The sequence below is a fragment of the Bidens hawaiensis genome, unplaced genomic scaffold, assembly GCF_021521415.1.
Source record: "Bidens hawaiensis isolate Kalapana, Puna unplaced genomic scaffold, B.hawaiensis_p1.1 tig00002338_1, whole genome shotgun sequence".
Lineage (NCBI taxonomy): Eukaryota > Viridiplantae > Streptophyta > Magnoliopsida > Asterales > Asteraceae > Bidens > Bidens hawaiensis.
In genome coordinates, this window is record NW_027491126.1 from 639,480 (window position 1) to 663,817 (window position 24,338).

Consider the following 24,338-nt stretch of genomic DNA (forward strand, 5'->3'; position numbering starts at 1 on the left):
TAATTAACCTTTAAGTAGGCCTTTATCTCGTTACCCCCGGTGTAACTCTGTCCGGGTCACGTTCGGGTCGGTCACGTTGACTTGACCCGAAACGTCCATAAAATCCAACACAGTTCACATTACATCATCGAAAATATTGAATTAAAATGTATTTTTTAAGAGAAACATAAATATTGTTATTGATAAAGTGTGGTATAAAGTAAAGAAAATGTTGGTGATTTTAACTAAACCACTTAAAAATGACTTGTTTATTTGCCGATGAGAATAGGCTAGGAATGTTTCAACACAATACATGATTCAACAACAAAAATTTGCCGCGATGACATCATGAGATACATTTTCGTTCTATGGTTGACGTGTTACGATTGCAATCTCTTAACATATTAACTACGATTGAGTTGATATGGATGGGACTCTGCAGATAACTCATGTCTCGAAACTCATTCAAAACCAGCTCATATAATTTTTTTAGTTGAGCGGTTGAGCCAAGCTGACCCGTATAAATTACAAATCGAGTTCAGTCCGAGGGGTGGGGGGCCTGCTAGAATATGAAACTTGTCTAAATGAACCCAACTAAAAGCCAACACAATACGCACACACAAGAAAAAACCCACCTCATTTTAAAAGCCCAAACCTCACTCAAACTTAAACCTAAGGTAGCTCAAACAGACATAACAAGTTCATGAAATAATTAAAATCTTAGTTGCATTAATTATTTTACATGTAATTCTATTATGCGCATAACTTACCTACAAAAACTAAAACAAATTTTTTTTCTTCTAAGACTACAATCGATACGTATTTAGATGCAAAGCAATGAACAAAGTTTTTGTGTCGTCTCAACCCTTGGGTAACATATACAACATCGACTTTCCATTGTTCAAGCATGTCAAGTTTAGTTGATTACCTGTCTTTATCGACTGTAAAAACCCACAATAAATAAACAATCGGTCAAATGTCGCATCACATATATCTAAACACTAACATACTTTACATTTATTACCATTTATATAGCAACATATTTAGACTTTGTTTTAGAGTATCAACTTAGAGCGCGTCCGCTTCACGGACTTTTTTTAAAGGATTTGGATTTGGAATTGGAATTGGAATTGGAATTGGAATGGAATGTTTGAGAATCCTTATCATGTGTTTGGTTTGTTAATATGTATTGGAATTGAAATCTTCTTCATTCTTGGTTTATTTATTTATTTTTTTTTTAAGAACGAGGGCAAAGGCGGAAACGTTTTAGTTTTTTTACATTTTTCGTTTTTGAGTTATGATTTTTTTATTAATTTTTTTGAATTTTTTTTGAAAGGGTTTTTTATTGTTAATAAGAAAATCCTTAACAATCCTTTCAAATAGGTGGGATTTTAAAATCCCATGAAATGTGGGATTTGATGGGATTTAGTTTTCATTCCCATTATTTCATTTAATGAAACGAACATATCAATTCATGGGATTTAAAATCTCATTCCTTAGAATTCCTTACAAATCCTTGAAATGAACATGCACTTATTTTTTTCATTATTTTTAGCAAATTACTATAAATGGTAATACAATGAATGTAAAGTATGTTATTATTAACCAAGTCAAGGCAAAATAGGTCGTTATTTCGTGCAATTTCCCTGACTAAATTGTCGAAAAATCTTACATTACATTGCGGATCGCAGCTCCATAGAGGTGTAGGCACGCAACTTAGGTAATGACACCACGAACAATAATCGTTTCCGTCTATTTTCCGGAAAAGGAGCATGAAGCCGGATATAAATCTGCAAATGCACAAACGTAACTCAGTATCTCGTGTGCATAATGCAAAGAATAAAAGATTTAATCAAGACTTACATCACACATAGAGCTATAACCGAGAGGATGATTAATACATATTGGTAGATCTTGAATTGTGGTTTCATAGGGTGCCCATAGTAACCAGGAGGAACAATCCAATCGAGTTGTGGTCTAGCCAAAAGGATAAACCCGAGGAAAAACCCTGTGATGAATCCTCCTATATGCGCAAAATTGTCTACGTGTGGCAAGATTCCGACTAATAGGTTCATGCAAATCATGAGTACGAGCATTACCAATGCCGCAATCTGCACATATGCGATAAATCCAAAAATGAATCATGTCTTGTGCTTGTTAATCGACAACCAATCTAGAGGTGGCAATTTTTGTCGCGTTCATATTAGTTTATCAAGAAAATTATCGATATGAGTTGTGTTTTGTCGTCCAAATAGGTCATATAAGAATATTTAGTTAAGATGAAAACATGTCAAGTCATGCATGTTAAAAATTTAACGCATATAATCATTCAATAATATTGTAAAAACATAATTTAAATAGTCAAAATTAGAAAAAGTTATTTTTATAAAACGTTAACAAAAAGTGTTCAAATCAACCAACCTTGAGTCAGGCCGGCTCAAGAGCCACTATAAACAAGTTAGGGCTTTAGACCACCATATGCAAATACATATTTAATGTATATTAGGTTCACTTTGAGAGTTAAAAACTAAAACACAATGCTAATATTGTGGTAAGAGTCTACTGCGTCTCTTGGTGGTTGCTTGATCGAATCTTACAATTCTCAACTTTATTTTTCCATGTTTTTTACATCTCATGAAAATGATTGCCGAAAGTACGAACCATTTTCTTAATAAAAAAAGCGTCGGAATTTTGTTGTTTTAGGTCTCTAAAATGGTTACACGACTGGGTTGACCGCTCTATTTTTCCAGCCCTACTTGATCAAACCAACACGTACCTTATTGGCGTAAATACCCCAATTGGTAAGTAATTCGGAAAGCATCGCACCAAGCAACCCGAACAGGGCTCCAGACGCACCAACTGATATTGTTTTCCGGACGAACAATGACGACAACAAACTACCACCCATTCCGGACACTATATAAAGCAATCCGATTCTTGCTGCCCCAAAACAATTCAAACGAAAACTAAATTAAACGACGATTGTATAAAGACTTAGATATAAAAATATTCTGTTACCGAATCCAAACTCTTGCTCGAGGCGAATCCCAACGCTAAGAAGACTCAACATATTCGTGAAAATATGGAACACGCCAGCATGCAACCACATACAAGTGAAGATCCGCCAACGTTGTCCTTGAATCACCTTATTCGCATCCAAAGCTCCCATTTCTAGTAGCCTAAAACAAAATCTTACGTTCATCTAGTGGCGGAACCAGAAAATTTTCTTCGGGTTATATATTTATGAGGTACTATTATCTTATTGGTTACATGGGTCCAGCCACATATTTTTTAAAGAAAAACTTAGATATTATATATAAAAAACCAAACAAAATCTTATAAGTTATAAACCCCGGTTATAGAGTCTAACTCATGTTTTTTTAATAAAGAAAACTTATATAATATATATATATATATATATCAAACAAATTTTGGTTGTCCCTCGGTTACGTACATGGTCCGATTCATGATATTAAAAAAGAATACTTATATTTTATATATAAATCAAACAAATTATGATCACCAAGGTTCAGTGGACCCTCTGGACCCTTTGGTTTTGCCGCTAATTTCATGCATGAATCGATATTTAAGATAACCGGATTGAACGATTGAGAACATACGTGGACGTCGAAGGGCCAAGAAGGGGGTTTTCGTGGATGTTTTCAAATGCGAACCGATGGAGGCTTTGGACGCCAATGCAATTCCTTGAATGTGATGGGCAGTTGTTGATATACATGGAGAGTATGAACAAGGCGACGTTGATGAGGAATATGGAAGGAACTAGCCACGGGAACCATTCCTCGGGGGGGTTTTGATCGGGTGGTTGAGATGATGCGGGTGCGGGGGTGGTGTGGACATTGATTTCAATCTCCGGTGAATCCTTCCGCACCATGACATCCAATTAGTCGATGGTTTCTAAGATTTGGGTGCGGGTGGTTTAATGTTCATTTGTTGAAAATGTTTCATGTGATTGTGATCAATGGGTGGCGGGGAATCTCTGGTGGGTGTGTTGTGAAATTTGTTTTTGTCAAATGGATTTTGCTAATTTGATTCTTGAAAATTTTAAGTGGTTATTTGATTGTATCTAAATTTAAATGGTTGGATTCTTTAGTTAGTGTTCTGTGGAGGAACTTTAAGATATGTTATTATTAACACCACACGATATAACTTACTGTCAATCGTGTCAGGTTGTACGTGTGTTAAAAACTTTTAGGATTATTGAGGTTGTACGTGTGTTGAAAACTTTTTGGATTATTGAGTTAAATTAGTGAATCCGAATACGATTCAAATATCTATACACAATGTGAAATTTTTAGGTATATACTCAACTAATCGAGTCAAACATTTTTATTCCACTCGTGTATATGCAAAAACAAAACAACTTTTTTTATTGTAACATGTATAATTAAAAGCTATTGTCAAAATCTTATAATATGTTTGTATAACCAATATTTTTCAAATAGTCCTCTCTTTTCTTAAAAGAAATACCTTTAAACTTAAACTATTTAAGAGACTGTGTTTGAGTTACTAATAAGCGGGTCAAATTCACATTGACCCGTTTTCATCAATAAGTTGTATTGGTCAATCTAAAACCCGGTTATTTTTTTCTTTTTTATATTTATGTTCTTTTATTTTTTTTGTCTTGCCTTTTGCAAGACAATTTACTTGTTCTAAATATGGTATTTGGTAAATGCTACAACTGAACCGTTGGTGGTAGAGACTAGGATCGAGCAGAATTCAGAATAGAGATTGGACCGAGTAACTTAGATAACTAGCTCGTATCAATCAAAAACCGGACCGATTAAGTAAATTTGGTTTAGATTTAGGTCCTAATTCTAGGGTAAATTCGAGTTCAGTGAAGTCCGAATGAAAATAAAAAATGAAGCATATAGAGTTTAAACATATGAAAACCATATTCAAACCCCGACTATCCGGGGATCAGCCCATTTTATAAAGATCTGGTCATTGGTTTTGAATTTCCTACAACATTTAGTTTCGCTTGGTTTGGTCGGTTTTCAACCTGTCGCACACGACAATGTACTTGATTGTGTTTGTTTTATTGTAAAACTTGTATAGCGAAATAACAACAGGTTGTAAAAAATCATAGTTAAAAATAAGGTAACCCAGCATCCCAGCCTATTTTTTGAATTCTGCTACTAACCGAAAAAACCCAAAACTAAATTTTCTATGAAATTCACAAACAATCTCCCGTTAGAAACTTCCTCAGCAGCACATGGACTACATGGACTACACAGACAAATTGTTTGATCAAATGCCTGAACCAAACTCCGGTCATAGGTTTTCAACAAAACCATGAACCCAAAAAGGCAAAAACGCAGTGGATCTTTTTGATCACCATCTAAACTGGTTGGTTCAAATCCATTACTTACCCGTTTATGGTACCCATTCATGAGTTACGATTCAAGGATTGCCTTTAGTTAATGTAAAACCTTTTGTTTTAACCCATTACACAGCCCGACCCGACTGTGTTTCTAGGCTTAAGACAATAATATATAGAAACAAATTCCTGCTGATAATTATCAAAATATGGTGACAAGGAAAACACATTAATCCACCTACTATTGCACAACCATGAAAATCAAAATCTGAAAGTCCAATAAGACAGATATCAAAACTTCAGATTCGGTTTCTGCTTTGCGTAAACAAATCCCCAAATTCTAAAGATTGAAGAATTACCAATAAGCACGACAGTCTTGAAATATTAGAAATGTGCCAAGCTGTATACTAGAGTCCAAGCCAGCTGAACAAAAGAACATAAAAGTTAGCGAAAACAATCAAAATGTTTGAAATAACGGGAATACGGGATCAACGAATATCATACCAGAAAGAGAGTGAATGAAGCAAAAAGACCCTCTTGAAGAAGAGCTCCATGACCACCAAATTCTTCTTCATCAACTTTGAGTATGACCCCGTAATATCCATAGATGATACCAGACGATATGACCAAAAATCTGTAACCATTACACAATATTATTTCTAGAAAACAAAAAAAAAAAATCTTGAAGTTTTTAGTTGTCCAAAAATGCCCGACTTCAATTCTAATATACTTTTTTATCCATTGGTATCATATAAAAGTATGAACCAGCTTTAGGGGTGTAAACGAGCCGAGCTACTCGTGAGCTACTCGAGATCGGATCACTAAAACTCGATTCGAACCAAGCTTAAGCTCGAACTTATATTGACGGTCATTTAATAAACGAGCCCAAGCTTCACATATCGAGATCAAGCGGACTCGCAAGCCTAAACGAGCCTTTTATTTATATAATTTTTATTTAATATATCAAATGTATATTTATATAATAATAATTATTATATGTAAAAACATGACAACAATAATTAAACAAAAAACAGCACACACTATGTTATATATATAAACCAAAATTATATGTACATATTTTAAATAGGTATAAAAAATATAAATTAATTAATTAATAATAAACAAGCCTATCTCGAGCTTGAGAAACTAATGAGCTGAGCTCGAGCTTTAGAAATAGAGCTCTAAATTAGTTAGGCTCAAGCTCGAGCTCTGTTAAGTTAAATGAGCCGAGCTTGAGCTCAACTCATCTCATCTACTGCCCTGATATGAGTCGATTGGAGATTCCTTTTGTTTTTAACCAAACACGGCTTAATAAATGGTATGAAGAGTTTAAAACTTTAGATAATGCTCTAAGAGTATAGCAATAATAATATACGGAGATGGTGCAAAAGATGTAAACTTACGCGACAATCCAGAAACCCCCAGATAAAGGAACCGCACCCCAGAGTAACCCGCAAACAAGGGCCACTATTTGTCGAATCCAATGAAGTACATCTCCTAGTTGGTCCTGCAATCAAACAAACAAACAAGATGCTTATCATCTCAAAGTATCGGTCATGTTAACGAAGGATGGCATAGTTGACCTATGAAGCCAAGTGAATCATAAGACCATAGTCTTCAGCATAGCATAATATTCAAAATGTAATAAATTATATCTACGCAACTAATCAAATAAATAATTGAAGAAACCAACTAGGCAATTGCAATAAACTCCCTCATATTAGTTCACTTTTTAAGGATAATATGACGATAATAAATGCTAGATTAACCAATAATTGGAAAAAAGGTAATTGCTCAATCTGAAATCACGGGAGGTTTGTAAAGGAGCCGAGCCGAGCCGAGCTCGAGCAGGGTAAGCTCGCCCATTTGGCTCATATAAATTAAAGCCAAGATTTTACTATATATAAATCATAACCCAAAATTTAACAAACAAAGATTTTACTATATGTAAATGGGTAGAGTCCTAGGTAAGCTCGCTCGTTTAAGATGAAGCCCAAATATTTAATGTATGAAAACTAAAAATTATGGAGTTTAAAATTTTGTATGACAATGTATCTTAAAAGTATTTTTTTTTTCTTTTCTACATATTGAAATGTGTGGCAGTTAGACCTGCAATGCTATATGGAACAGATTGTTGGGCCATCAAGAAGGCACAAGTGCGGAAGATGGAGGTAGCAGAAATGAGAATGCTACGTTGGATGTGTGGGCACACAAGGCTAGACCGAATAAGAAACGTTGTGTTTCGCGAGAGATTAGGGGTGGCGAACATAGCAGACAAGATAAGAGAGTGGAGATTGAGATGGTTTGGACATGTAAAGAGAAGACAGACGACGAATCCTGTTAGATCCGTAGAAAACATTACTATAGAGGGGAGGAAGGGTAGAGGACGACCGAAATTGACTTGGGATGAGAGGATTAGGCAGGATTTGATAGACCTAAACCTCTCCGAGGACATGGTTGAGGATAGGAATTCGTGGAGAAGTAGAATTAAAGTTAAGGATTTTTAGAGAGAATTGAATACCTTAGGGCTTAGACTTAACTTATTTAGGTCACATACCATAATGGTATTTCCCTTACATATATTATTATTATTTTTATAATTATTATTAGCTTTTATATAGCTGTTAAACTGTGATCTTATTATTAATATTATTATAATTAGTAGTAGTTTTTATGTAACTGTTAAACTTTGATTTCCTTTATTTTGCTTCATACACATGTACCTAGAGCCGAGGGTCTCTCTGGAAGCCACCTCTTTATTCCTTTGGATAGAGGTACGGTGTGCCGACATCCCACCCTCCCCAGACCCTACTTATAGCTTTGCTGTCGGTGGGATTTTACTGGGCATGATTGATTGATTGATTGACATATTGAAATGTGTAAAAATACAAAATTAAAAAAAAAATAAATTAGAAATAAACTAGCTGGCTCAAGCTTTTGCCGAGTCTAGCTCGAGCTCAACAATTCAGCTCGTTAAGATAAATAAGCTAAGCCAAGCCGGCTCAGTTTGTAAACGAACAGTGGGTAGCTAACTTTGTAAACGAACCGATCCGATCTCATTTTACAAATGATCCCAACCAGGCTTGGCTCGACTCGTTTACAGCCCGACATCATGATAGTTGTTATATACTTGTATATATCAGTTCCTACCTATTTAACAGTTCTTATTCAGTCATTCGAACCGACCCGAATCTAATAAAGACGGAAACTTTTCGCATCAAACGTTAATAATTCTATATCACTGGTTAAATCTCAATCGTATATTACTCAAATCAATTAAATTCTGGTCAATTAACAAACAGGAAACGGTAATTTATAATAAAAAAAAACATTAATAATAATAAACCTTGTCCCAAGAAGCATCCGGATCAAGCAATTTGGCAAATTTGAACGGAGACAAGTGATCGTTCTGATGCTGTTTATGCTGAAGATTTGACTTAGCTGATTTCTTGTCTTTCATACTTGATGAGATCAAATTGGGGTTCGGATAGTGAAATTGAGAGTGTTGATTGTTGAAATCAGAGATGAATGATTGGCAATAGTCAAGTGCAAGTGTAGGTGATGAATTGGGGGTTTTGATTAATATCTAGGGTTTGTGTTGTGTTGTGATGTGATAGTGATAGATCATAAATCACAACTAACATGCTAGTGTTTGGACGTGGGTGGGTTGTGATTTATGAAAACTCAAAACTACATCACTCCTCGTAATCAACGAAATATTTTATTGTTTTAATAAGGGTGGACGGAGTGCTCTCGGATCGGTTAAAGCGTTACCGGGAACACCATCCTGGGTGGTTCGGCCTAAAGAAGATCATTTCGATGAGGATAGCCATCTCGTTTAACCCGAAGATCTAAAAAGGAATTACATGATGTAATAAGAATTTTCGGGACTAAAGGAAGAAACTGAACCACCCCGATCGAGGCCACCGGTCCGAGTGAATTGGGGCTAAAGAAAGGTGATTGGGACGCTAAACTCACTCACGCCACACTAATTACTATAATATATTTGTGTTTAATATATAGAAATTAATTTTGAATGGAGAGTTATGATGATCGTATAAGTATTTGTAAATAATGTATAGAAGTTATTTAAATAAAGCGGAATTGAGAAAGATAAACGGATAAGAAGAACTGATCTTGTGTAGTCGTCGGAGATTTTTTTTACTTAAACTTGGTTTTTTGTTATACACATCCTTATATGTATATAATTGTATAACCTCTAAAAGGTTATAAAGTCGGTCTATATAACATGACTAAGCAACACTAGTATTAGGTTAAATGTGGCCTCCAATCGAAGAAGGATGGGTAACTTGAACTCGAAGGTGCATGCGTTTGTGCTAACAGGAAGCACAATGTTAGCAGATAGTGGGTGACACAAATGTTTTTACTTTATAAATGTGAAATCCACGAGTTATCATTGTGCATGGGTGAGAAAAGAGTGAGGTATTTACTCAATTTATTGCTCATTTATGAGGATTGAGTTGTCTTGCTCGTTTAAAAGGATATACGTATATTGCTCTTTTTAGTAGCTTAAACTTAATTGCCAATCATGTCATGCCTACGTGTTAGCAAGTTGAATGACAACTCTATGTATTTTTCTTATCAAAGAAATTTGTGTTTATGTCGTGTTTTGGACTCAACCAATCCAATATGGGAAAGAAAATTGATGAGGAATCTCATATAAAATAGAGAAACATGGTTTACCCGATTTGGTGTAAGGAGAACCAATACACTGGGTGCCTAGTTTCGAAAATCCTTGTGCGCCCCCATAAGCTTCCTAAAGTCCACCAAAAGAATGAATCGTCTTGTTTAAGTTCTAAAGTTAAAAATTATTAGTGTGTCAATTATATATATATATATTAAAAACCAAGATGTCTCCCTCTCACATTTATCACTATTCATCAAATGTACCTAACTTTTTACATACAATACAAGTCTCTACATGCACTAAAATTTGCCAACTTAAAGTTCATTTAAGTTTTGTTATACAAGTTTAATGAATATATTTTTTTGGCCTCTACTTTAATTAATCAAATTTAGTTCACTAAACTTTTGCCATATATACACTATGGCAAATATATACACTATGGCTGAGGGGTGTGGGGGGCGCGAGAGGGGGCGCGAGTGGGGGCGCCAGCCAATAATATTGTGACGTGTGACAGAGAGAGAAACTTGATAAGATGGGTGTTGGTTGTGGTGCTCGCGCCCCGGGACCTGGTGTGGAGGGGCGCAAGAGGGGGCCCCTCCACACCCTCTCGCGCAAGAGGGGCGCGAGCGGTTTATTTTAACATTCCCAAGCGAGTTAAAAAGGTGTAAAACACAAATATTATTGTTCAAACCCACCCAGGGTGTCCAGGTTCATCCTCCCAACAAAGTTAATATATTAATCACCATTCCCCTAAACCAACAAACCCATTGTCTTGTTTGTCTTCCTCATTCTTCCTTCCAACCTGCATCAATGGCGGCCATGACCCATCTTTCAATCAAAACCCAATTTCATCCCAAGACCCACAAAACCCATTTCAATTTCAAACCCAATTTCTTAAATTCGACCACTTTAATCTCATTCAAACAAAACCCAGGTGAGCTGCTGATAACCAACTCAACCCCACTCTATCTCAATCTATTCTACACTTTCTTTCTTTCTTTCATAGATAGATACACACATATATATATATATGTATCTATCTCTCTGTACACACATATATATGTATCTATCTCTGAAAAAAAAATTTTTAATAAACAAAGAGCCCAACGGCTCTATTTACGGATTCCCAGACCTCCTTCACGCTCCCCCCAGCCGCTAGCCCATCCGCGCCTGCCTCTTTTTCCGCGCTCGCGCCCCTTTCGCGCCCCTCTCGCGCCTCGGTGGTGTGGTGCTCGCGCCCCGGGGCGCGAGCGGCTGGCCTCTTGCGCCCTTTCTCGCGCTCCACACCCCTCAGCCTAAGTCTTTTTTTAGAGAGCAGTTACCTCCATCCTTTCGTTATAGACTTATAGGCCAACTAATGCTTCCAAGATGGATCATTTGACACCGATGAACAAATCTACCCATGTTTTTATTTCGGCCTTATTCCTAACCTGCTAGTGGGCGTTGACTCTTCACCGTCCATCTCCAAGACCAGTTATACGGATCCAATACTTCCATGTATGAGTCTTACTTATCCAAATATTACTCATATCTAGGGGTGTGTAAGAAAGCGAAAAAACCCTATCCGAAACCGAGATAACCAAAAAATCCAAATCGAGAAACCGCATCAAAAGATAAACAAATGGTTTGGTTTTATGTTTCTTTAAAAACCGAAATAATTGTTCGGTTTTGGTTTTGCATGTAATAAAAACCGAAAACCAAACTGAATCGAATCGAATTTTAAATTTTTATTTTTTTTTTATTTTTGTTGTGAGTAATTTATAAGAATTTAATAAATATGTAACTCAAATATGTTTGTCAAATGTACTATAGTTTATTAGCTACAATTAACAAAATTATTTATACCCAAATTCATTATTATTTGCCAATTTTTTTTGGCCTAAAATTTTCAAGTTCAAAAGGAAAAAACCGAAACCGAAACATATATATATATATATATATATATATACAAGTGTCAAGACTGTTCTATGCATTTATTAATTTATTTTTTTGGATTTTATGCCAATACCGTAAAAAACCTAACTGATACCGACTGAATTTGTGTTGCTTTCATCATAAGTTGTACGAACTATTTTGGACGTTCACATATTTATATTTTGAGTTTAGTGTTGGTGTTATAACAAACTAATACTTAATGAATTCAAATGGGTTGTTGTCACAGCCCCCGATCTCTATACACCGGGAGAGGAGCCGTGAACATTAAGTAGTGGTATCAGTGTTTATTAAAATAAATTTGCAGCAGGACATTTTATCAAGACTGTGGTTAGAAAAATTATCAGAGTTATAAATACCAATGATTTTTATTTCATAATCTGGGAATAAAACCCATTTTTATATAAACATAAGTTTTATAGGGATAAACTCTTATTTACAAACATGTTTATTTATTCTAGTGACAACCACTTATTTAAGCTGGAAGCCCACATGCATAATTCTTTTGTCTCTAACAAGTCACTTGAAACATGTTTAAAAAATATTTGATTAGCAGGAAATACTATTGAGTACATTCATTTATAAATGGCAGATATTTCAATTACAACATTGAGATATTTTTACATATGCCTGCTTACAAATTACCGAAAGATACTTGTCACTCGATCGTATCTATGACTATGGTCATATTACTTATTGGCTAACACATGTCCAATAAGTAACATGTAATAGCCCAACAGGCAAGCATTGTATACAAAACCACATAATAACAGTAGTAATCATCTCGTAAGTCTACAAATAGTTAATCATTGTAATGTACTTTAAAATCTTTTGATATTATATATGAAAGTATTTGGATTATCTATAATGAGTTTAATATGTTTTAAAAATCATCATGACAATATTGAAAAACCAATTGTCTCAAGCAAATATGAGTTGTACAAAAACTCGAGTGTCTCATCTTGTAAATTTATAATAAACTAGCGTTTCCTGGTATTCAACACCTAGGTTAAACACAATGTAGCATATTTAAATTAGTATAAACCTAATAATTATAACGATAATCACGAGATTAAAACTTTACACGAAGGAACAATGCCTTACCTTGTACATGCAGAGCTTTCGTATTCGTGTATAAAAATTTCTATCGATCAGAGAGGGTATCGCAACGACTACCCGGGGGGGGGGGGGGGGGGGTATTATTCCAACTACTAAATATAAGAAAATTTGAGAGAGAAAGAAATTTGGGACGAGAGAATGAAGTCTGGATCCCAATCTATTTATAGTTGAATCTGGGTCAGTTCGCGTAGCACGAACCAACACCATTAGCAGCTTCGCGTAGCGCGAAACAACCATAGCTTTATCGAGTCATCCCTAGCTATGCCACGTGTCACTGTTGCGTGACTATCACATCGTGTAGCGCAGAGGATTACTTCGCGTGGTGCGAAAGTCAAAAGATTTTTCAGATAACTAATAATGCTTCGCGTATCACGGAGTAGCTTGATTGAATTTCTTCGCGTAGCGCGAAGGAACAAGTTTTCAAAAACACTAAGGAGGCTCGCGGCGATGCGAAGTGCAAAGTGTGCCATCAAAGCGCCCCATCGCACCCATCGCACTTCGCTCGTGCCCGTGCACGTAGGGTGCTTCACACCCTCCGCTAGGACCACTAGGTGTGATTTGTCTTATAAGAATATTATCATATAAACTAGCCTTCTTATAAAGAGCTTACTAGTTTATAATATAGCGATGTGAGACAAAAACTTATTTTCTTATTTATACCAAAGTAGAAGAAGTCCATTCTGTTTCCTCCACCAATGTGGGATGAGATTTACTTCTATTATGTTCTTCACTTTTCCTTTTGCTTATTTTATGGATTGTTATAGTTGTTATATTCAAACACTACCCCATGGTGTGTTAACAACTATATAAGACTCGTATATGGGCTGTACGAGTTGTATAGCTCTCACATGACTGTCAAATGTATGAAGGGGACATGATGACAACCTTTTAAATCTATTCAGGCCGTATAACCCCTACATGAGTCGTATAGGATTCCTGGTTCATATAGGCTCACTTACCACATTCGACCTAAGATTCCTCGACAAAATTTCAGCATTTCATTTGTACTTTGACCGGTGATTTGTAATTATTTTCTGGTCTATACGAGCCGACGAGCCGTGTAGATGCTATATGAATCGTATATGCCCGTTTCCAGATTGTTTCTGCTTCAACATGTAAGATTTGTGTGATGCTTTGTAACATTATACCAAAAGTTGTGTAAGTTTTGAGTTTTAAATGAGTAGTTTAGTAAGTTTCAAAGGAATGGAGTTTTTTTATTTACATCGATCTTTGATGATATTTATCAAAAAAGTAATTTTAGTGAAAATTGTGGAGTTACCGGTGGTTAACCAGAACCGATTGCATGACGACATCTAAAAAGCCGATAACCTAAAACGCTCATGTTGTTCGTAGGTTGTTTGACAAGTATGGAACAAAATATGTACATTTAACTTACGTATTTTTATTTTATAACCAACCCGAATGTTATTTCTAATATTTTGTATTTTTGAAGTAATAAAAAAAAAGCTTATACGAGTCAAATAGATGTTATACGAATCATATAACTACAATACAGTGGAGCAAAACATGACACTCTCCGACATAAAATAACATAAGTAAAAGTTTGACCTATACGACTTGTATAGCCCTTTTAAAACTCATATAAACTCAACTAATGTCTAAATAACCTATGTGAGACGGGAATAACTTATTCTATTCAAATACCCGATGAGTATAGATGATTATAAAAATTTCAAATAAATAATGATAATAATTATTATTATTTAAAGGAGGTAATTGTGAATCAAGGTGTCGGTTTGTTTAAAACCCTCATCGGTAGCAGAATTAGGGGCTGGCCGTAACCCTAATTTTGAATTTCAAAATCCTTGTTCAATTCAATGGCGAAACGAGAGATATCCGCCACATTGAAGAACTTAAAGGTACAATTCTCCTTTTGTTCACTGATTACTAATCCGAAAATTCGTTCCCAAACCCTAATTAATTTTAATTTTATTCATCCGTCCGATTAAATTCAACCAATTGCTATTGTATATCTGTATTATCAGTTTATGCAAAGGGGCGCCAAGAAGGAGGAGACCACCAAAAAGGAAGAAGAAGAACAAGTTATTATTGTCCCTGATGGAAATTTTCCATCTTTAATCACTACCAAAAAATGGTATTTCTTTATTTACTTATTTCTTATGTTTTTTTTATTTAATGTATGCATGTTTTGTAATTGGAACCAATTTGGGGTGTGCAAAGTCTGTTTGGTTAAATTTGGTTAATTGTTTACTGTATTTTTTTTTTATATTTGTTTTGGTTGAAAATGGTTCGGTTATGTTGTTCCAATGAAGTTTTGAAGTTGAAATATGCCGGTTCGAAGCTTGGTTACAAACCGTTGCAGCATAACTTTTAAATGTTTGAATCTAGAATTGGAGGTATAAAAGATGGAAATAGAGGTATAAATTTTTGGGGGAAAAAGAAACATACAAGACGCATTAACTGTAATCATAACTGAATGTTTGGTTAACTAGATTCACTTAACCATAACCGATCGGTTTTGTCGGTTATGGTTTGGTTAATGCTCACCCCTAGAACAAATAATTCATTCATGGTTATGATTGGAACATATGACATATTTAAACTTTGTATATTATTTGTGGTTCTCTCAGTTTTCTCTGTTACAGTTATTGTTTTATGGTTTTTAATTTTTTTAACAATTGTTTTCGAATCCAGTATGGTTATTATGGAAGGGGATCCTAGTCCTGCGGCCATCAAAGGCCGCATGTCGTTTCAAAGTTTTAATCCATCCATTGATGTAAGTATAAAAGCTAAAGTGATGAAAACTTGAGAAGTATTTTCTTTATTATAAGCTGATATGGGACTATGGTCTTCGCCTTTTTGCTTGTTGTAGAAATTGAATGAGGCGGCTACAAACCCTAGACAATCTGATGGTGATGCTACAAGTTCTGGTGATCAAGGAAAACCGTCTAATAGGTTGGTTATTCTGTTTAAAGCCCCCTTGTTTGATTTGTTGTTATACTTTGTTTTCTACTTTATAAAGAATTCTATAACCATTGTATCAATAAATATACATTGAAATGGTCATGGTTTCCTGTCTATTTTTATATGATACATGGTTTTGCATTATATATTCTGCAATTCCAACACATCACAAGGAAAAAGGTTTTGGGTCGGTTGACGTGACCCATTTCTTACCAGGTCAACCTGAACATGACCTGTTTAATAAATGGGCCAATCCGAACTTAACTTGTTTAAGTGGTGGCAATTTCAATACATGTTTTAATGATTGAGGCCTTGTTTATATGTTTGAGTAATTGAATGTGCATTGTTTAATTGCTATTAGTGGTTGCAATTTCAACATGTTTCTTATGAATGTGTTGATTTTGGCTATGTTTTATTTCAATCGGGCCCAAAAAAAGAAGAAAACTTAAAAAAGGAAACCGTTTCGATGGGTTGAAACTTGAAAGTTGACTGAAGTGTATTTTGTACACAAAATCTTTTAGATCAATATGCATATTTTATTGAGAAACTACAGTTTTGTTCATAATATTCGACACATTAACTTTCTTTAAAAAGTTAATTATTTTGGACAAAAAAGTTAGTTCTTCAGGTACCAAAAAACGAGTTTTGGTTAGAAATCATTTAGACTGTTACCCCAACCAGCCCATTATGTTTTTATGTTTTCTTGTTATAGAGAAAATGAAGAATCAGTAAGCTTGACTAAGAATAACGTCAACGGAGACCTCAAAAGGAAACAAGTTGAAGCTACAGCAGAGCACAATAAATCAGTAAATGTTATTGAAGGCAACCCGGGTTCATCCTCAAAAGGCTCAAATAATAGCAGAAAGAAATCTAATAAGCGAGGAAAGCTCGACTTCAATGTTTTAAGATCTCCAAAGAGTCAAAACAGGACGGGCTGATCAGTTAAGTTTATGGCCCATCAGGGTTAGTTGTTTAGTTGCCATGTAACTTTCCAACAAGGTTATTTATGTTTAGTGTGTAAGATTTTGTTATTCATGTTCAAGTTGAATTGTTGACTTACACCCATTATTTGACTTCTTATATCTTGTTTTAGTTTGTATTATTTATGATGAAAGAAACAATCTTTTATTTATTTAATGGTGAATTGGTGATGGTAGTATTATGACATTATTTTTTTATATTGAATGTTAGATACCCCTTTTATTATATTGGAAAATTTTAAATACCAAAAGAGAAAAACAAAGCAGGAAACGATTGGTGTGTCGAAAACAAAAACAAGCAATGAACGCCAACAACGGATTTCTTGCAGCGGCTCTAAAACAGTTTCTGAATGCAATGGTAAGACGCTTTCTGATATAATCAACCCCCATTCTAATAAGGTTTTGTCCAGAATTCTCCTCTTTTTGCCTTCTAATAATAACTTATTATGAACCGCAGCAGATATACATTTATCATATAATTATGATCTATTTTAAAATCAATCAACTAATTTACAAAGCACAATAAAATACGATAAATTTAAATTAGTTATCATGTTATATAAACAAATGAATTAGGTTGTATATGTCTAAAATAATAATATTAAAAAACAGTTAGGAAGATCCATTAAATTAGTGATACAATTATTCTAGGGATATGACTCCTAGTTATGGTCAAACTCTTGTCACTCCTATAACTTATAAATACTCCTTTCACCATCACCAATTTACGTAACCATCTTTCTCAAGAAATCTTAAGAGTTAAAGAAGATGACGAAGAAATTAGTTGTTCTGTTGTTATTACTCTTACCTCTCGTTATCACCGCTGCCTCCACTAATTCGCTGGAAACTGCCACCACCACCATCTTGAACCCGAAGCACATACATCATCCTTACTTAAAGTTGCACACGGTCCATACTCGCCGGCTACTTCTACCACAATTAACGTCGTCGTCGCTGGATGAAATTGATCCAAGATATGGAGTAGCAAAAAGATTAGTCCCTTCTGGACCAAACCCAATTCACCACTGAAAGCTTCAAGTTCCCATTGCATTAATCCAAGATTTTATAATTAGATTGTTTCTTTCTCTTTAATTGTGACGCTTTATTTTACATATTTTTATATTACTGTTGATTTCAATTGTTGGTATCAAGTTTGTGAATTTACATGATTTATAACTGCTGCAGCAAGTAATTAAAATATGCATCAAACAATTTGTAAAAGAAAGTATGATTTATATCAGGATCGATCAATGAATTAAGAATTGCTGAAAACATATATATGCATCAACCAATTTTGAAAAAGAAAGTATCTTTATGTTTCTCTTAATTGTCTCTAAATTATCACTTACGACGAAAAACCTTGATTTAACGTCACGGGTTGAATACTTGAATATGCATTTAAGTTTGCAATAATATGTAGTAAACTAGACTTCCATAACTTTGTATTTTCAATGAAAGAAATTTGGCAATTGGGTTATATAGTTGAATGCGAGATCAACCTAACACAACCTCTCTAGACATACCTTTTTATCTGTATAATTCTAATAATAAATAGGAAAAAGTTATACAGGAACCTTAAAATTATATTTCGTATAAATATTTTAGTTACAATGCACGTATTGTGTTTGATTCTGTGCTCTTTAAGTTTACTTTTCATAACTTTTTAATATTTAAGAAGCTAAAATGTTGAGTCTTACTTTTAATACCATTTTATTGAACATTTTACGATCTAATGGTACGATTCCGTTTTAAAATAAAACCAGACTGTAAACATCCTCACATCTTGTTAAAGGGTAAAAGAGTGTTTCTGCTTCTGGATGTTTTAAATCTTGTTTAATGTTTATGCTCCTAAAAATGAGGTGGAAAGGAAATCGGTGTGGGATAAGTTATTGTTTTGTTAAAACTCGTTGCCGGTTTTCATAGGGGATTTTAGCGAAATTAGGTGTTAGTCCGAGAGATTTTCTTTGTTTATGTCATTATGTGTGATTCAAGTTCAAACGATTATAATAATTTCATTTTAGAAGCGGGATTATTGGAGTATAACATTGGGGTAGGAAATACACCTGGTGCGTTCGGGATCTTCCTTGTGAGATTTTGGATCATTGCCTTATCATATATTGCAGCAGTTCATCGGATTTCGATAAGCGCCCTTTAAACTTTTAATACTTAGGCTCAATCCGGTGGGTCTAACTGAATGTCGGTTTCAAAGATATCAAACAATAGATTATGTTGTAAAGCAAAACATTGGTTTGGCACAACTGACTATGTTAGACCAGGTCTTGATGAACCATTGTAAAACTAATTGTAAGACTTGTTATAATGTTGTGCACATTCTCCTTTTGGGTATCAAATATCAATTTGGTAGAATACTCATCATGACTCTGCATGCTTGAGGCTAAACTAAAAGAAACACAACTTCCAAAAATGCTCAAACCAGCCAAATTAATTATACCGGAAACCTAGTATAGAAGATCATATATATATATATATATATATCATATAGTTGTAGGAAAACAAATATGAAACATTATACAACATACTTGTGTTTTCTGTAACTATCTAGCTTGATCTTCTATTTATTTATTTATTTTCTTACCCTATATTACATATCTTGATTTCCTCTCAACGACTATTACAAGCACTTGATGGCGCTAGACTTCTCTAATGCGGTGCACCTTGATCGGCAGGCCTTGTTTGGGCACCGGGAAGGGGACATACTGTATGCCATTATCTTCTCCTATCACTTCCCATCTGCAAACACATACCCAAGCAAACAGTTTTAGAAATCTTGTGCCATTATATGCCATTGTAGATGGTAGATTTAGTTATTAAGCATAATTAAAATCAGTAATTAGGTGAAAGTAGGCTTGCCTGAAGGAGGTAGTAAGGTGGTGGATAAGGATAAACATCTCAAGCTTAGCTAGCTCATTCCCCGGACACGAATGAGCTCCACTCCCAAACGGCATGTATGTGTTCGGGCGAGGTGCTACCTATAGTATATGAAATCAAATTAATAACAATGGTGTATCCTACTATATATATATATATCATATTCTATCAATAAATAGAAGCAACATGATTATAAAGTAATTAGGTTCTAACCTCGAATCGTGAAGGATCAAATTTGTTAGGGTCAGGGAAGAAGTCAGAGGAGTAATGGATGGTTCTAAAGAGAGGAAGAACCTTCCAACCTCGCGGGATGATATAACCTTCTATTTCCACATCTTCAACGGCTTCTCGAAACAAAAACGATAGAATGCTTGCGGTCCTCAACGTCTCTTGTATCACGCGGGCAGTTATTGGCATGCGTCTAGTGTCATCCCATGTGATTCCACGCCTGGTTACCAGCCTCTCTCGACGGATTTCTTCTTGTTCATTCTGTTTTTGAAATAAGACTTGGGTAAATTTGTGCACCAAATAGTTATAACTAGCTTTGTTAACATCAATAAAATTGTTGAAAGTAATTGTTAATGATGAGATTGAATCAATCCGTTGATTTAAGTTACTATACAGATTCCGATTAAACACAATTCGTCGATTTTATACTCATCCGAGATTTAACTACCTTAACAGCATCCAAAAGAAGAGGATGATCATGCAAGTACTTCAGCAGCCATGTTAGGACACTTGCAGTTGTATCATGAGCTGCAAATATGACTCCGATTATATTATCTGCTATCTGCGAATCACTCAACTGGTCTTTTCCATTTAATCCCAAGAATACTCCTAGCAATCCTCCACCATACTCTCCACTCTCCCCTCTTTTCTGCATAATCTTCTTCAATCTCTCATTCAGAAGCTTCCTAGCCTATAATTCATTCAATCAATCAATCAATCATACCCAGTAAAATCCCACCGACAGCAGAGCTATAGGTAGGGTCTGGGGAGGGTGGGATGTAGGCACACCGTACCTCTATCCAAAGGAATAAAGAGGTGGCTTCCAGAGAGACCCTCGGCTCTAAGAACATGTGTATGAAGCAAAAAAAGGAAATCAAAGTTTAACAGTTATATAAAAAACTACTACTAATTATAATAATATTAATAAAAAGGTCACAGTTTAACCGCAATATAAAAGCTAATAATAATAATAATAAAGTATGTAAGGGAAATACCATTATGGTATGTGACCTAAATAAGTTAAGTCTAAGCCCTAAGGTATTCAATTCTCTCTAAAAATCCTTAACTTTAATTCTACTTCTCCACGAATTCCTATCCTCAACCATGTCCTCAGAGAGGTTTAGGTCTATCAAATCATGCCTAATCCTCTCATCCCAAGTCAATTTCGGTCGTCCTCTACCCCTCCTCCCCTCTATAGTAATGTTTTCTACGGATCTAACAGGATTCGTCGTCTGTCTTCTCTTTACATGTCCAAACCATCTCAATCTCCACTCTCTTATCTTGTCTGCTAGCCTATAATTCATTGTGTTAGTAAAAATAATCCCCAAAATATGTATAATATTTCCATATACATATAGACATGTAAACTAACATTTAGATTTGTTAAAAGCTTGATGATTCATGAAGTTAATAGATGATCCATAAAGTTAATAAGTAATTAAGCGAAAAACTCCCCAAAACATGTGTAATAACCTAAAAGCGCAATGTAATCGAACATTTTAGCAAATAAAGGATTTAATTTTCAATAAACTGACAAGTAATCTATTACTATATGTGATCATTAGAAAAATAATGGATGGTGATTTTCTCACCTTCAATGCTTTGTTGAATGGAGTTCCTGGAAGGTTCAAAGGCATTGAATTATACCCTTTCTCTATGCAATGATACAAATGCTTTAATCCTTCAATTTCTTTCCCCTCTACGTTGTTCCCGAATACCGATATCATTGCCACTTCATATGAATACTGTATCCCAAAAGCACAAATACACAATGTCAGATTATATATATATACATACATCAGTCACATTTGTTCATGGTAATATGCATACCTTCTTCATCTCATGCAAGGTGTTGATGGAGTCCATACGCTCCCAGGTGGCAAGAAGACCGGGGACAATGTTCTCAATGTTGCGAACCTGATCTTTAATCGCGGAAGGAAGGAATGAAGATTGGATGAGTTTCTTGAGGTGGGAATGGTATGAACCTTGGTGAAAAAAGACTGCTTGAGGGCCTATCAACTTCTCTTTAGTTGAAGGATATGTGGGTTTGAAGAGATGAGACTGAGTCACTAAGATTATTTTGGTTATCTCAGGGCTTGATATCATTACAGATGGACATCCCAGTATGTGACTCTTGAATATTTTTCCATACCTGGTTGACAAGAAAGTAAAATCATTGAAATACAAGTAATTTAGAAAAGAAAGAATTAATAATTAACCAAATTGATATCATAAATAAAAATATAAAATCATTGTGAGAAACTACATTTTAAACTTTTTAACAAATACAGTTTGGCAAAGGATAATTGTAATAATCCAAATGAATTGTGACGTATATCTAGCCTTAATTCATTCAAACATGCTTTTCTTAATTCTTTATTATTATTATTATTATTATTATTATCATCATCATCATCATCATCATAATTATTATTATTTATAAATTTATTTGATTTTTAAGACTCTAAATATTTATACATGTGCGTTACAACAGTTGAGTAAAGTCATTAAATTAAAATCATTAAAATGCCTTGTTTCCTTTTAATTATTATTCTTAAAGAAAAATTTTAATTAATTGTTTTAAATTAAGGCGTGGCTAGCTTCAAAAAAAAAAACAAAAACAAAAAATGAGATCTTCAGAAACCAAAAGGCTTACAAATTCAATATAAAAATGATTTTAATTAAATTAAGGTATTATAATCATAATTACGATTTGATATTTATGATGATATGGTTAATTAATATGTAACCATTTATATCATAAAATTATCTACCAAATTTTACAAGAACAATATAAACAGCTTTAATAAGAAAAAAAGATCGCATAAAAAAATCACGTGGCAATTTTTATCTTGATCACATGATTTTCAAGCATATCATTTGCATAAACCAAACAATCCATTAATATATGGGGAAATTAATATTATGTTTCATTTTCCCCAAATAACTCTTAATGCACGTAATAAAAACCTCCTTCGACACCTGGAGAAGGAAGTGTTCGAATTAATGGAGTAAAGGCCGATCGAGGATGTACGTAAGGCCAACCCATCGAACCATGCAAAGGGTTTACCAAATTGATATAATCTTTTTTCAGAGAAATTACATTTGTTTTATTTTTAAAACAAAAATGCAACAGGTTAACAACATTTATAAATGTGTGTGCGTTTTTATTTTTATTTTTTAATTACTTTTAAAAAAGAATCCAATATTTAGGGAAACTAATAATATGATCAAATATCCACATATATAGAAAACCCCAGTGTAATAAAATCAATATAAGAACCTCATTTGACGTTTAGAGAAGAAAGTGTTTGGATTTTGGGTGTAGAGGCTGAGGGTTTCACCGATATAAGGCCAACCCATCGAGCCAGGTGGTAGCCGCCGGTGTCCGCTTTGCATGCGCCTGAGTAACACGTTACAAACTAGCGTCACAAGAAACAACAAAACCAGAAATGGTGAAAGAAGGAAATGCAGTGGTGGTAGAATTAGGACAGACATGTTTGTTGGATATAGATATTAATTTGTTAAATTAGGATGAGTTGCAAAGTTTTGAAGGCTGGTTGAGGTGGTGGTGGTGGCATGGTGGAGGGGTTGTATTTATACTGTTTTGTGGGGGATTAGGATGGATAAGATTGGCCCAAGTGTCCGGGACAAGTGTCACACATCTGGATAAACACATCATTACAATGCCATAAATGGGCTAAACTCATTTATTCCCGAAATTGAATTAAAGTTGAAAACGTTAATTACATAATATTTGCCTGGTAATTATCCTCTTTTTTTTCAATTCCATTTTTTAAGACTATATGTTGTGGGGCTTTGTTGGATCTGGATTTATCCTTTAATATTATATACGTTATATCCTATCTCGACACTAATTAGGCTTTGAATAAAGTCCATGTTAGCTCAGTTGACCTTGTTGTGTATAAAGCCCCTCCTCTCAAGCCACTTTCATTCCCCTCCTACATTTAATAGCCAACTGGTGTTCGCGTGTGGTGTGGCAGGGAATTGAAGGGGTTAGAGCCCATGTTGAAGCCATCACAACGTATAGTCTAATAAGTTGAACTATGGTGTCGTTGACATTGACAAGTTTAAGTACGTAAAAAGAAGTCAGCACAACGTAGATATAAAAAATATTTGGTGACAGTAATGCGAAAATCAAGAGAAAGTAACGTTGATGTAAAAATGAGCGTTAAGAAACATTAAAGCCTACCTAAAAAAAGGTAAAAATATATATCATTATATCATATTTGATCAGGGTTGGTTTGAATAAAATTTA

General features: G+C 34.6%; 3 protein-coding genes and 1 pseudogene across 3 annotated transcripts; 1 reads left to right on the forward strand and 3 right to left on the reverse strand.

Moving 5' to 3' along the window:
• Positions 1-802: 802 nt before the first annotated feature.
• LOC143618040 (RHOMBOID-like protein 1) lies at positions 803-4,256 on the reverse strand (annotated as a pseudogene).
• Positions 4,257-5,572: 1,316 nt separating this feature from the next.
• LOC143618048 (uncharacterized) lies at positions 5,573-9,054 on the reverse strand. The gene is made up of 4 exons (XM_077090391.1): positions 8,664-9,054; positions 6,721-6,824; positions 5,822-5,951; positions 5,573-5,740 (listed from the first exon to the last, which is right to left on the reverse strand). Exons 1-4 carry the CDS (start codon positions 8,775-8,777, stop codon positions 5,702-5,704), a joined length of 387 nt encoding a protein of 128 aa, XP_076946506.1. The 5' UTR covers positions 8,778-9,054; the 3' UTR covers positions 5,573-5,701.
• Positions 9,055-14,763: 5,709 nt separating this feature from the next.
• Positions 14,764-17,121, forward strand: LOC143618057 (uncharacterized). The gene is made up of 5 exons (XM_077090398.1): positions 14,764-14,896; positions 15,023-15,132; positions 15,693-15,774; positions 15,871-15,953; positions 16,675-17,121. The coding sequence occupies exons 1-5, from the start codon at positions 14,855-14,857 to the stop codon at positions 16,898-16,900; spliced, it is 543 nt and encodes a 180-aa protein (XP_076946513.1). The 5' UTR covers positions 14,764-14,854; the 3' UTR covers positions 16,901-17,121.
• Positions 17,122-19,521: 2,400 nt separating this feature from the next.
• On the reverse strand, positions 19,522-23,784 carry LOC143618065 (abscisic acid 8'-hydroxylase 2-like). The gene is made up of 7 exons (XM_077090405.1): positions 23,343-23,784; positions 21,890-22,211; positions 21,652-21,804; positions 20,508-20,750; positions 20,045-20,320; positions 19,814-19,932; positions 19,522-19,693 (listed from the first exon to the last, which is right to left on the reverse strand). The coding sequence occupies exons 1-7, from the start codon at positions 23,555-23,557 to the stop codon at positions 19,594-19,596; spliced, it is 1,428 nt and encodes a 475-aa protein (XP_076946520.1). The 5' UTR covers positions 23,558-23,784; the 3' UTR covers positions 19,522-19,593.
• Positions 23,785-24,338: the final 554 nt, after the last annotated feature.